At 43.3% G+C, this 14,711-nt stretch overlaps 1 protein-coding gene across 3 annotated transcripts in view; it reads right to left on the bottom strand.

Annotated features, from left to right (window-relative positions):
• Positions 1-33: 33 nt before the first annotated feature.
• The window catches only part of med15 (mediator complex subunit 15), a 28,577-nt gene continuing 13,899 nt past the window's right edge, over positions 34-14,711 (bottom strand). For all 3 annotated transcript variants that reach the window (XM_080775943.1, XM_080775945.1, XM_080775944.1), the window contains exons 10-18: positions 13,765-13,883; positions 13,089-13,216; positions 11,382-11,516; positions 9,666-9,729; positions 7,022-7,088; positions 4,881-5,038; positions 3,660-3,826; positions 2,093-2,191; positions 34-1,441 (exon numbers count right to left, since the gene is read on the bottom strand). In XM_080775943.1, the coding sequence (XP_080632069.1) occupies positions 1,305-1,441; positions 2,093-2,191; positions 3,660-3,826; positions 4,881-5,038; positions 7,022-7,088; positions 9,666-9,729; positions 11,382-11,516; positions 13,089-13,216; positions 13,765-13,883 (1,074 nt within the window). In that variant the 3' untranslated portion in view covers positions 34-1,304. The remainder of the gene's footprint in view (positions 1,442-2,092; positions 2,192-3,659; positions 3,827-4,880; positions 5,039-7,021; positions 7,089-9,665; positions 9,730-11,381; positions 11,517-13,088; positions 13,217-13,764; positions 13,884-14,711) is intronic.

Here is a 14,711-nt window from a genome sequence, read left to right as displayed (position 1 = left end):
TGTGTTTATGCTGTTAAAAGAAATGCAACCATGGATGGTGCAGATGAACAGAATAATATTTATTCAAAGTATATATAAAAAAAACAGATTTCTATACACATTTCAAAGCTCTGAACAGCAGAGTACAAACATTTCCCTTCCTCCCTCGGTACATACAATAAACCCACCTCAAGCCTTGCATTTCACATTACAGTGCAACAGCACCCCCTTGTGGTAGAAAATAAAATATTACATATCAAACTAGATTTTTCCATCCCATTCTTACCTCACGTCTTTTCAATACACATTATTTTTGAATGGAGCATTAAGGAAATGTGCGCATGTTTTGTGAAGGTAAAAGTCTACAGAATTGAACGTTTCAGTTTTTTCTTTACATGTAGTGTTGTTTCTAAGGGGCATACAAAAAAACAACCCAGAGTGCATTATTATTCACATTTAAGTGTTGATACTTCTTGTTGTGGGGCTGGTGATGCATGTTCAAGTTCCAAAGCTGGAAGCTTGCCATCATTTTTAAACTGGAGTCCAACCTTATGGAGGTGGGTTTCCCTAAGCAGAGAGATGATGAAGGCATATTTCTAATAATGGTTTATTCCAGATTGCATACTGGGTATGTGTGTGTGTGTGTGTGTGTGTGTGTGTGTGTGTGTGTGTGTGTGTGTACACACACACACAACCCAGCAGCACTTTGTTGTCCAGGCCTGCAGAGATGCACCCACGTGGGCATTGATTTATTTTCTTTTTAAATGAAAGCAACATGCCGAACTGAGCCATGATTCGAAGTAACAAAAACAAATGTAGTTGTTTTGGGGGTATTTGTATTCCCACATAATGTCACCAACAAGTCTTGTTTGGACCTCTACCAGGCGTGTGGTAGTTCAGCGGTAGTTTCAGCATTGGTTTTCAGCGGTAGTCGTGCGTTTTCGACCAGCGGTCCGGGGACCACCGGTGGTCCTTGAGGCGGTCCCCATGCTAAATGATGGGAGTTGGTAAAGAAATGGACCCTTATAGAACTTTAACTCTTGAGAGCATAACGTGAAAAATGGTTTCACGTTATGCTCGCAAGAGTTAAATTATTGTCAAACATCTGCATCACTTCATTCACAAGAAGTCTACGCAATTAGAGAATGTAGAATCATTATTTTTTTGATCAACATTTGCCAAAAGCACGGTAATTGTAGACAAACATCTTTAAAGTTTTGGGTTCGAGAGGCTTAAAATGTCAGTAAATGGTGGTCCGTGTGGCTCAAATGGCTGAATAAATAAAGGGCCTTGAAATGGAAATTGGCTGGAAAAACCACTGGTCTCTACGCTGCCGACAGGCAGGCCTGTCGGACGCTCTGGGCCCAGGTGTTGAGCAGCTCCGTGACCGAATGCTTGTCCGGGAGCTGGAGCAGCTTGGAGGTCATGTTCTTGTGCACGCTCTGCAGGAAGCCGTTGGCACCTGGCAGGGAAGAAAGGAAAGGTACTATGTTTACCCAGGGTAACTGGACTAAGCTCAAGAACTTGTTTACAGCCAGGCCCTGCTCATAGAACATTTCATGGTAGGGGTTCAATGCCTTGTCCAAGGGCACTTCAGCGGTGGTCATTTTAATGTGCGGATACGAACTAGCGACCTTCCGATATCAAGACCGCTCCGCAAACCGCTCGGCCACCGCTGCCACTGAAGAAGCCCTGAAAAGACTAGCAACAACTTTATTTTTTTTACCTCTCTTGGTACCACCACCGCGCGGTCATGTTTTGGTAGCGTTACTAAATTAATATTACATGAAAGTAATATTAATACAGTAATAATAACAACTTTATTTATATAGCACCTTTCCAAAAACAAGTTTACAAAGTGCTTCACGGATAACAGCAGTGAAAATACAATACAAACACGCAAAAAAAAAAAAACAGTAGACCGAGTAGGATATATAGAAGTGCATATTCATATCTAGTAAGCAGTACTTTAGGAGATGTATTCGTGTGCTCTTCAGAATACAGAACAGTCAACAATGGCAGTTTGTTTTGTTTTGTTTTAATAAATAAAAATTGCACACGGACGTAAAAACAATGAGCTAATAAGCAGCAGCTAGAGGACAGAACGCCTCACCATACTGTTCGCCGTCGTCCGCCCAGTAGGGACTCTGGTCTGGGTAGTCGGCAGGAACGCTCAGCTGCAGGGGAGGAACGCTGGGAAGGTTCTTGTCATCTGAGAGACACACAGAACAACAGAACAGTGTTGACCCCATTGAGACCTCAGAGCGGAGACCAGAGATTCTTACCAAATGTCTTTCTAAATCGTGACAGTTTTCTTTAAATAAATAAAAAACTTATCGGTGGTGCTCAAACATTGTCATGTCATGTATTTTGGCAGCGGATGTCCATCTACACAAATGTTTTGTACCAGGGACTGCCCCAGAAGGAAAGACTTTTGCTGTGGAAACTGGAAAGAATATATATATATATTCAACGATTTGAGACACATTTTCACTATTTTTCAACAGCTAAAGTATAAAATAATGGATAATGTGGTTAAAAAGCTAAGGTTGACACAGACGTGTTAACCCATTCAGGACGGGTACCCATTTTGGGTTTTTTTAAAGCATTATGTTACACTTTATAGCTATTGAAAAATAGTAGATCTACAAGCATACACAATACAAGCTTGTAGATCTGATTTTAGAAAAATCAGATCATATTTTCAGATGGGGGTCCGCAGCCAAATGCAGACAATTCTGTGGGTCCTTGACATGAAAAAGGTTGATCACCACTAGGGATGGAGATCGTAATTGTTTTATTGATAACGATCACCTTATCGAGCCCACTATTGAGCATTTGCTATTATTTCGTGGAAAACTGGGAGACAATACATTCTGAACAGAACCTTAATTTTATTGGCCAGTTCAACCCAGTTGTGAGAGTTTGTATGCCATGACACACACACACACACACACACATAATCTTCTTACCAACCAAAACATCCCTTGCACTACATTTTACTAGTGCCTTGAAATACAGTACTTTCCTAACAGACAAAGGGAACTGTTAATTGTGTACCGTCACTTTAAAAGCGTAATGTATACGTCATCATACGACGGGAAAAAAACAAGAAAAACAACGAAAGATTGCCTACCCTTGTAAATTTCCGTTAGTAGCAAACTACAGCATTGTTTTAAATTGACCCCCATTCGCACGACGGCAAAACCGTTCACACCTATCTGTCGGAGATGCGCTCCCCCCACCCCCCGCCAATCATTTAATCCACTCACCTGCACCTTATTATATAGCGAGCGGCCCATGACGTCAGCTGCTGCGGCCATACCCGATAACGGGCTCGACAAGCCAAAAGCATATCGATACTCGGGTCTCGCGTGGCGCGCTACGAGCTTGTAGGTCTGCCATTTTTGAAAAATCGTGAAAATGTGCCGCAAAATTTGGAATATATATTTCACATTTTTAACTAAAATCTTTGCTTCTGGGGGGGGGTTCCTGGAACAACATTTTCAGAAGGGGGTCGGAGGCCAATTGCATATCATTTTTGGGGTCTTTGACATGAAATATTATAGCACCACTGATTCAGAAAACCGTCCGAATTTAGAAGACATTCTTTTAAATTCTCGACGTCAGGCCCTAAATGGGTGGCTGAACCAGCAGGTGTTGTTGCGTGCCGTGCGTACCCAGTTTACAGACGAGGTGAACGGTGCCGTTGTTGCTGCAGTACGAAGGGTCCAGGTTGACCAGGAAGCGGACGTCCAGGCGCGCCACCTCGCCCTGCAGGATGTTGGGGATGGTCTGACGCTCGTCGTCCTCGTGCTTCCTCTTTCGCCCCGCGATGCTGGGACCCCTGAGAACAGAGAGAAAGAAGAGGTCCTTATTTAGTTTATACTGGGGACCCCTGAGAACAGAGAGAAAGAAGAGGTCCTTATTCAGTTTATACTGGGACCCCTGAGAACAGAGAGAAAGAAGAGGTCCTTAATTCAGTTTATACTGGGACCCCTGAGAACAGAGAGAAAGAAGAGGTCCTTATTCAGTTTATACTGGGACCCCTGAGAATAGAGAGAAAGAAGAGGTTCCTTATTCAGTTTATACTGGGACCCCTGAGAACAGAGAGAAAGAAGAGGTTCCTTATTTAGTTTATACTGGGGACCCCTGAGAACAGAGAGAAAGAAGAGGGTCCTTATTCAGTTTATACTGGGACCCCTGAGAACAGAGAGAAAGAAGAGGTCCTTATTCAGTTTATACTGGGACCCCTGATAACAGAGAGAAAGAAGAGGTCCTTATTCAGTTTATACTGGGACCCCTGAGAACGGAGAGAAAGAGGAGGTCCTTATTCAGTTTATACTGGGACCCCTGAGAACAGAGAGAAAGAAGAGGTCCTTATTCAGTTTATACTGGGACCCCTGAGAACAGAGAGAAAGAAGAGGTCCTTATTCAGTTTATACTGGGACCCCTGAGTTTCTTAACACAAATCTTCTTTCTTAAGCAACTAGTCGACTAGTTGTCTAGTCGACTAGTAAATCCACTAGTCGACCTTGTTGGTGGTAGTTGACTAGTTGATAATTATTATTATAATATTATTTTTTTCCTGATTTTGTAGGCCTCAAGATCAGGTAGATTATAGTTATAGTCACCAATGTACACATATGTACAAATATTTATTTAAAAAAAATAAAATAAAAAGTTTCTTTACATAATAGGTAATTAAACGACTAGTCAACTAGTAAAAATGACTAGAAGTGAATGCCCTAGTCCACTCCACGGCCAAGCACATATAAATGTGGGGGGTCCATGACATGAAAAAAACGTCTCTCTCACAACAACAACACAGAGAGACCAAGCACGCTGCATTCACATCTCGTGAAGGCGGAGGAGGGAGGTGTCCCAAGTTGTGTTCTTACGTGATAGGAGGCCCGTGGATGGCCGTCATGGCCGGGGAGAAGGTTCTGTACAGGGAGTGGTTGAAGACCGGAGAGCGGATGTTGGCCATCACAGCGTCCAGGAGAGGCTGACACAGGTACTGCTGCTTGGTGGCCACCGGGGGAGGAGGGGGGGTGGGCTGGACAACGACAGAAAAGACACACTGAGTTCTGGGGGGGGGGGGGGGGGGGGGTCCGCACGTCAATTTCCGACGGAGCATTTAGTACGAACTTGCGGACATGCGCTGCTCCCGTTTGCTTGCGGTTATGGTTAGGTTATATAGGGTTTGAGGTGGGTTCGACTAAGTACTGACTCACCCCTGAGTTCTCTACCTGGGGCGGGAACCACTTTTGGTGTTTTAAACATCGTTATAATTTAGCTATTGAAAAGTAGCAGATTTACAAGCTCATAGAGCTTGGCGCTACGAGCTTGTAGGTGTGCCAATTTTGAAAGATCGTGAAAATGTGACGCAAATGTTTTGAATATATATTCTTTCAGAGCGAACGTTTTTAAACTCAAATCTTCGCTCAGGCCTAAATGGGTTAATCAGCTATACGAGTAACACAATGTTGGCAGATCAAAGAGTTATGACCGACCCGTATGTTAATCATGTACAATAATGTCCTTTATGAACTTCTGCAAAAATAAAAACTCACGACTGAAAATGTTTGTATGACCAAGTAGGCATTGCGCGGTGCTAGAATTTCCCCACGGCTTCCACCGTAGCCTGGCTAATAAGCCAGACTCATATCACACTTCCGCCGGCCCGGCAGGCTATTCTTTTTTTGGCTTATTAGCCAGGCAACTTCCACCCTGCTTCTCAACACCGGTAACACCGAATCCAACCACTAGGTGTCCTAATAGACCTGCCTGGCAATGACCCAGAAACAGCTTCTAGATCTAATTTCCAAAGTAACTTACTTCGAGGCTTTAGGCAGTACTACAGGCAGGCACGGTCCAACAAAATACAACTAGAAGATAACCAATCCAGCAGAACTCTTTTCACCATTTTATTTCCCTCACCGAGGACCAACATTAAAGGACGTGTTTCAGCTCACAGGAAATAATTACAAGATAAATTGAGAGCGCATCATTGCTACAGGTTATTGTGAGTAAATAAAGCAATAAACATTGTGCGAATAAACATTAAGCTCACCGCACCGTGTCCAATGCAGCTAACGGCGGGGGCTCCACCGGGCGAGTTGCGTCTCCGTCGCGTGCGTAAAAAAAAACGAACCGGGGCCGTTTTAATGCAGTCACGCAAACGCAACGCGGGCAGTGGAGCCACCCTTCATTGGTTAAAAAGGGAACATTCCCCGACGGTGACGCGACGCTGTCTGCCTGCAGCCCCGTTGAAGAGCAGAACTCACTTCTCTTCATAATAATAGTAATAATAATAATAATAGTTATCTGACTAAAGTATGGGTGCCACACGAAAATGAACTGAAGTGGTTTTAACCCATTTAGACCTGAGGACGATTCTATAAAAATCGTGACAGTTTTCTGAAAAACCTATGTTTCTATGTCAGTGGTTCTCAAACTATTTAATGTAAAAGGACCACAAAAACTATCTGTATTTGGCCGCCGACCCCCATCTGAAAATATGTTTTCCCCCCCCAGACACCTCCCAGAAGCAAAAATTTGAGTTAAAAACGTTCGCTGTGAAAGAATATATATTCAAACAGATGTTCACGATTTTTCAAAAATAGCAGCGGCTGGGCTAGTATGCTCAAAGGGCTTGTATGCTTAAAGGGTACACGAGAAAATAAATGGTCTAGTATTTTTTTTTAAAACAATAAAATGGTGCTATCGGTGTGCAAGTAATGTACTCTGTGGTGTGGCCGCCCACCAGTAACACCGACAAGTCTGTGACACATTGAGAGCTTGTAAATGTACAGTATATAGGCTATTTTCAATGCTTCCATTGAAGGCATGGGAATCCAAATGACTCAAATCAGTCATGGCGACTGCAAACTCTATCCCATGTGTACTACGTCGTTTTATTTGTCAAAGTTCACTAAACACTGACCACAGTAATCACACACACACACACACACACACACACACACACACACAATAACTGAACCGATAAACTGACGACTGAAGCAAATGTAGAGCTCACCACGGCCATGTCGTTCTTCAGTTTCTCCAGAGCTATCTCACACTTCTGGAGGGTCTTCAGAGGACATCTGCAGGTGTCAGGGAGATGATCGTTAACACAACATCTGAGGGGATGCATCCATGCCATGCCATGCCATGTCACGTCACGACAACACAATTACAGCTGTCGTGTGGTGCATTTTGAGAAAGAAAGAAAGAAAATGGACAGAACATGAATGAACGGATGAATAAGTAAATGGGAAACACATGAAGGTCTGTCAGCCGAACAGACTCTAATCCTGTAGGGCGAGAAGGGAACCCTTTTTGGTGTAACTTTAGCTATTGAATCTTTGCTTTTTTGGGGGGGGTGTCACTGGAACAACATATTTTCAGATGGGGGTCAGTGACCAAATACAGATAATTCTGGGGGTCCTTGACACGAAATAGTTTGAGCACTGTTACTTTCTAGATATTCCACTGTTACTTTCTTAGCCTACGCATGTTTCATGATAAATGCTTTTATGTGATGTATTCCCATGCTTGTTCTTGCTTAATGTAAATCGCTCTGGATTAAGAGCGTCTGCTAAATGCCTAAATTGTAAGCACCACTGACATAGAAACGTGGGTTTCCCATGAGACGAAAGTCTCATTTTACCGCAACAACAAATCTGCGCTGCTCTCCTAAATCTGGCTGTGACAGGCCGTCTGCCCCACATGGAATACTATCGCCATCTTATTTTATTGTGTCAACTAAATCCTCATTAATGCCTACTAGATTCAACATACTCAAGCCCCCGAAATATTTTACCGAGCAAATACCTTCAATAATAATGATAATAATAGTCTTTATTGTCTCCACATCATATATTTTTGTTGTCATGGACACTTGCACAGAACATTAATAATTCCACTCGAGTTGGAAGCATTAAGACCCATTTTAACCCTCAATGGATTCCCTTTCTGAAAAATAACGTCATTGTAAAAAGATTCACGCGTTTAGATATTGCTATTTACAATGAGATGTGGACGGGAGCTGGTGTCACTTGCACCCGGACGTAACGTAGCACTACAAAATGACGTCAGGCTTAAATACTGAACATCCATATATGGAGCTTTACATCGGCGTGACGTCAGCGCTATAGTGCTCCATATATGGAGCTCCAGAGACCAAGCCATGCTGCTCAACCAAGTTGCTCATGATGTCGGGACAGCAGTGATGGCAACCCACACTTGGGCCAACTACACAAACATGGCAATCTACCCAACAACAAACAATATGATATATAAGAAAGAATATTTTAACACGAAACATAAAACAACTACTTCTACCAAAAGCTACCGATACTACTGAGCGAGCGTACAGCAAAGACATTGTATTGTTGAGGGGCGCTATTGTTGCGGACACAAAATGTCCGCAAAACACAAACATTAAACGCCATTGACGATGAAGGGGAAATCTACGTCACCTTGTCCCCCCCACATGTCTCATATTTGCCATCGACAATGAAAGGAGAAATTAGGTCAAATGTCCGCCCAAATATTATATATTTGTGGCAACAGGCATTCTGATTGGCCAGTATGAGGCGATCCATGATGATGTACGATGATAAGAGCGCCCCTCACGTCACACCAGTGTGATTCTTCACATTCCTTGTACTCAAAACCAAATGATGCCACCTGTCACTTGTCTCTTTATTACCTTCCTTTGTATTTATTTAGCATTTATTCTGATTAGCATTTGTGTCTTAAAAAAAAAAATCTTGGACTTTTATGTCACACACCATAGGTGTGTGTGTGTGTGTGTGTGTGTGTGTGTGTGTGTGTGTGTGTGTGTGTGTGTGACCCACGCATGTTTTTCATTCGTTCTCTGAAGCACAATTCTCTAATGTAACACTCATGTAGACATGGTCTTAAAAGAACATAGCCTATAACCCATTTCTAAGTTAAAGCTAAACATCTCCATACACAGCACCTTTTTAAAAAAATCAAGAAATGTCGACCATCTGTCATGTCAATACTTGGTCTGGGCTACTTTTGAACAAATTATTTCATCAATGGTTTTGGCATGGAGGTGACCAGCATTTGTTCACGGTTGAGGTGTTATGGAAGCCCAGGTTTGCTTTGATAACAGCCGTAACTTAATTTGCGTTGTTGAATCTACTGTCTCACACCTTCCTCTTGACAATACAACCTAACGGTAGATTCTCTGTGGGGTTCAGGTCAGGCCAGTTGGCTGGTCAGTTAAGCACAGTAATACCATGGTCAGTACAACAGTTACTAGTAGTTTTGGCTCTGTGGGCATGAGGAATAATTTTCTTAGTGGTCTCGGAAAATATTCTAATATTTTGAAATAGGACTTTTTGATTTTCATGAGCTGTATGCCATAATCGCCAAGATAAAAATAAAATAAAAAGTTTTAAATACTTTATGCACAATGAATGAGAATATATTAAAGTTTCGCTTTTTGAATTATATTTGGGAAGAAAAATAACTTCTACACAATATTCACATTTTTTGAAAAGGTTCTGTAAATGAGGTCTGCTATTTTTGAAAAATCGAAGAGCGACTGACATAGAAGACATTTTTAGAATCTGATCTCAGGTCAGAATGAAAACGGTCAGGATGTAGAAGACATTTTTTTAATCTGATCTCAGGTCTGTGTTTACCGTGTGTTAGGGTCTGTAAGGATGTTCAAAAGGCTCTTCATCTTGCTCAGGTCCTTCTTCCTGTCTGTAAACAACGCAAAAGGACTTTGGTTAGTAAACTGGTTCAAAAATCTGTGGAAAAACCGGGTTAAGAATTTAACCACTGTGTGACAGGTCGGACAAACTAAGTTCTTAACACAATGATGAACACAAATACCTAGTCATTTAACGTAAGGCCTTCTGTGTTTTAGGAGGAAAATATATATGAACGCAGACCAGGGATTCACCTCAGGGATTCATGACTTTTCATGAGTGTGTGTGTGTAAAGAAAATGTGATTCTAGACATCATTTTGAGATCCCCCCCTCCACCTCGTCTACTCTACACAGTTCATTTAACACCAATGGAACCAAATGGAGCCTTATTATAACCGCAGTGTCTCTCCTTATGCTTTTCTTTCTATGCTGTAAAGAAAAAGGAGTCTGTGTTGCAGAACTGGTGATTTAATAAACAAAATAATTTAAAAAAGGACAAACGTGATCAGCCAGGGTTCTAATTCTGTATAGTTTCCGTAGTAAACAAACAAAACAATATGTCTCTTCCTATTAATAGCGCGACCGCTTCCACTGCACACCAGAACAGCAAGTAAAAAAAATACTCCTCGTCCGAGCCTCAGCCCACCAACACAGTTAAAAGAACAATCCCCCTGCATATACCTTAGGGTTACAGCCGTAAGGGTCCATTTTGTTTACAGTGTACCCACCCGCTTAGAATGCTATCAACCAATAATCACCAGTATGTTCTTATCCAGACCATTTAATGCAGTGAAATGACTGCAGCGGAAGTGAAAACATTGTGAAACTGATTTACGTGGCCGGTTAAGACCGATATGAGGTTAGGGGAATTACGTGGCCGGTTAAGACTGATATAGAATTCCATACTAGAAAGCTTTCTTACCTTTAGTTGTAGTTGTTACGTCCCCACCAAAGAGCTCCAGGTGTTATTTTGTGCAAAAGTGCATTATTGGCTATTTCCCCTAATATACATAAACCCTCAATGGGGGTTGGGTTTTTGTGATAATTCGCTTATTTCCCTTGAAATAAGTAGTAAAGTGTGCCGCTTGGGATACTAGCACAACACCCCATAGTCCCATTCAATTCAATGCAATTCATTGAGGGCTTACGGTAGGGGAAATAGCCAATAATGTGTGCTTTTGCACAAAATAACACCTGGACCTCTCTGGTGGGGATGTAACAACTACAACTAAAGGTAAGAAAGCCTTCTAGTATGGAATTCTCCTTTAAGGGAATTACGTGGCCGGTTTAAGACTGAGGTTCGGGTTAGGGTTGGAGTTAGGGTAGCCGTTATGGTTAGAAATAGTCGGACAATGGTTGGCCGGGAACCCCTTTTGGTGTTTTAAACATTATGTTATAATTTAGCTATTTTTGGAAAATCGTTAAAAATGTGGCGCAAATCATTGAATATATATTTCAGAGTGAACATTTTTAACTAAAATCTTTGCTTCTGGGGGGGGGGGGTTCCCTGGATCTACATATTTTGAGATGGGGGTCCGTGGCCCAATAGAGATAATTCTGGGGGTCCTTGACATGAAAAAGGTTGAGCACCACTGACATAGAAACATGGGTTTTTCAGAATGCCATTTTCTTTTAATGACCTCAGTCCAAAATGGGTGAAATCATCCGATAACATCCGAAAGGCACTCCTCGCGGCTGTATACCTTCGTTCTTGTCGATCTTGTTGATCATCCTCCGCAGGGGTTCGATGTACTTGGACAGCTGTTTGAGTTTCTCCATGTACTGCTGGTCCTCCTGAGACGTGGGACCGGCGGGACTCATCACAGAGCTGGGGTTCCCTAGAAAGAAAGAAGGAAAGGTACCATGTTTACCCAGGGTAACTTACTGGACTAAAGCTCAAGAACTTGTTTACAGCCAGGCCCTGCTCATAGAACATTTCATGGTAGGGGGTTCAATGCCTTGTCCAAGGGCACTTCAGCGGTGGTAATTTTAACGTGCCGGTCCGGGGATACGAACTATAATAATGATAATGAATTGCATTTTTATAGCGCTTTTCCAAGTGCTCAAAGCGCTTTACAATGGTTCATTCATTCATACATTGGGAGGTGAAGCGGCGAACAGTCGACGCCAGCGTCCTCACTTCCCACCCCCAATCCAACCCTTGATGCTGAGTGTCAAGCAGGGAGGCACTGGGTCCCATTATTTAGAGTCTTTGGTATGACCCGGCCGGGGATCGAACCCCGACCTCCCAGTCTCAGGGCGGACACTCTAACCACAAGGCCACTGAGCTGGTATAGCGACCTATAGCGACCTTCCGATATCAAGAACGCTCCGCAAAAACGTTCGGCCACCGCTGCCCCTACACACCACAACACCCCCCACACACACACACACACACAACATTGTTGTTTTCGTCGACTAAAACTAAGACGTTAAAATGTCCGTCGACTACCTTTTTTCACAGACGAAAACTAAATGGAAACTAAATGAAAACTATAGCTATGGTGACTAAAACTAAGACTGAATGTCTCTGGCAATTTCGTCAACAGATTAAAAACTAGATAAAAATGTTCGGAAGGGACTAGATCCAAGTCCTTTTACACTTGGTTGCAAGTATCAAATCTGCCATTACGACGACGTCAAGGCCCGCCAAAATACATCTTAGTCGACTAAATCAACTGTAGATTTAGTCCGACTAAAATCGCTTGACATCTAGTCGACTAAAACTAGACCAGCACCAAAACATTCCAGGTGACTAAAATGTGACTAAAACTAGATGAAAACTATTCAAAAGACTATGACTGCTACTATGCTGCCAAAAACAACACTGCAACACAACACATCATGGGTTCCAATAATGTGCTGTGCGTTTAGTTCTACAAAATTCAACTTAAAGTTCCACATTGTGTAGAAGCAGTGGTTCCCAAAGTGGGGACCGGGGACCCCCCCGATGGGTCCTCGAGGGAGTTCCAAGGCGTCCCCCCAGCTAAATGATGCATGTCAAACTGGGTGGTCCAGGAAATTAAACGGGTTGAGAATCACCGCTAGAGCCGTGATAATCTTCTCTTATGAGAGTCCCTGGCATATCTTTTCAAATGGCGGTCCGTGGGCTAATTACTGTCAATTTGGGGGGTCCTTGACATGAAAAAGGTTTGGGGAACAACTGGTGTAGAGCAGTGGTTCTCAAACAATTTCCCCAAATTGACACACGGCATATATTTGGCCACGGACCCCTCCTCCCCCCTCTAGAAAGAGTAGACGGTGTGCTGTTTACTTTCTATGTAGTTTACCTTTAAGCCTTGTGTGTGTTAGGCAAAGGACCAATGTTCCTTTGCCTAATTAGTAACTCTCCTCACCTGGTAGCCTCACCAGGGTAGTTAATGAGGTGATTAGTTTGGTCAGAGTCACACCTGGGGTGTTGAGAGGTCCCGGCGAGGGAACCCCGTAGTTCTGTGGCGTGCGGGCGGTGGCGGGGCTCTGGGAGGGCTGGGGAGACGGGCTGGGCTGGAAGCCTCCGGGGGAGGGCGTCGGGCCAGAGCTGAGGAGGAAAAGAGCAAAAGGACGCCGTGTCGTCGTTCAGAATCTCTTTTTTTGTTGTTGGAGAAACGGTGTATTCTTTAACCCATTCTGACCCGAGATCAGATTCTAAGAATGTCTTCTACATCCCGACAGTTTTCTGAAAAAGCCGTGTTTCTGCGTCAGTGGTTCTTCGATTTAAATAGCAGCTTGTAGATAGGCAGTAAGCATTTGTAGGCAGTAAGCATTTTATAACCGAGGGCCACATGCTTCCCCCCCCCCCCCCCCCAAGGATTAAATGCAGTTTCATAAACAAAAAAAGTAATAATACAAATGGTTGACATGAGCGTCGTGGTGCAATGAGCAAAGAGAAATGTAGCCTGGCGTCCACCTATGCTTTCTATGGCATATCTAGACACAGCTGCACGACATGAGACTAATTAATTAGAGCGACAGAGAGAGAGAGAGAGAGCTCGGACCCCAGACTTTTTTTTCTCTCTCCCTGGAAAAATAAAAACGTCTGGGTTTTTCCGAGGCTAAGAGAAAACGGGACCTTTTGGGGTTTTTTACCTGGCCGAGTTGGGCTGGGACGTGGGGGGCTGAGGCGACGGCTGGGGCGGAGGGGGCATGGACTGGGGCGTCTGCACCTGGACGGGAGACGGCGACGACATCATCTGATGAGGCTGTACCTGTGAGCGGCCAAACATGGAGGGAGCGAGAGCGAGAGAGAGAGAAAGGAGATCAGCCCTAGAATATCACACAGAGAGAGAGAGAGAGAGAGAGATCTGTACTGTGCGCCTAGGCTAAACTGATCGGCGTTCCGTGCTTTACTTTAATGTCCCAAACGCCCCAGCTCACGTCACTGGCCACATTCTACATTGTTCTACTTGTGTAGCCGATATGTAGCGCTGATGTCAAGGCCAACCTGAAGACTCACGGTCATGGAATGCAAACTGCAGAACAATGCACAACAACAGTAAATTATTAAGTGTTCAAAGTCTCCATATCCCTCCAGCTCTACAGAGGATACGGATTGAAATTAAACAAACATTAAAAAAAATCTAACCGAGAAATACCACTTTTAGATTAGATTACAAGTTCAGCCACCGTCATTCACCAATTTACCAGTAAAAAAAAACAAAACGATTAGGAACTACAAATAAGACTCGTGGTGATGACCGCCAGTGGCTGGTGGAGATGTTGTGTGACTACATTTGGACTGGTGACAGGTGTTGATTGGTGACAGGTGTTGATTTAGTGTTGATATGGTACAGTGACCGGACAGATATGTCAAACAAATGACAAAAAAAAGGAGACTTTGAAGTTTGAATGTTCTCTAGTCTCTGCTACAGTCAGAAAGTTTAAGTTTAGTCAGAGGCTTAACTCGTTTTGGGCAGGAACCCCTTTTGGTGTTTTAAAGCATTATGTTATACTTTAGCTATTGAAAAATAGCAGATCTACAAGCTCATAGCGTGGCACCGAGTGCCGTGCTACGAGCTTGTAGGTCTGTAGGTCTG

This window comes from Protomyctophum bolini (genome assembly GCF_963924005.1).
Source record: "Protomyctophum bolini genome assembly, chromosome: 11".
Classification (NCBI taxonomy): Eukaryota; Metazoa; Chordata; class Actinopteri; order Myctophiformes; family Myctophidae; genus Protomyctophum; species Protomyctophum bolini.
This window is presented reverse-complemented; position numbering and strand designations above follow the sequence as displayed.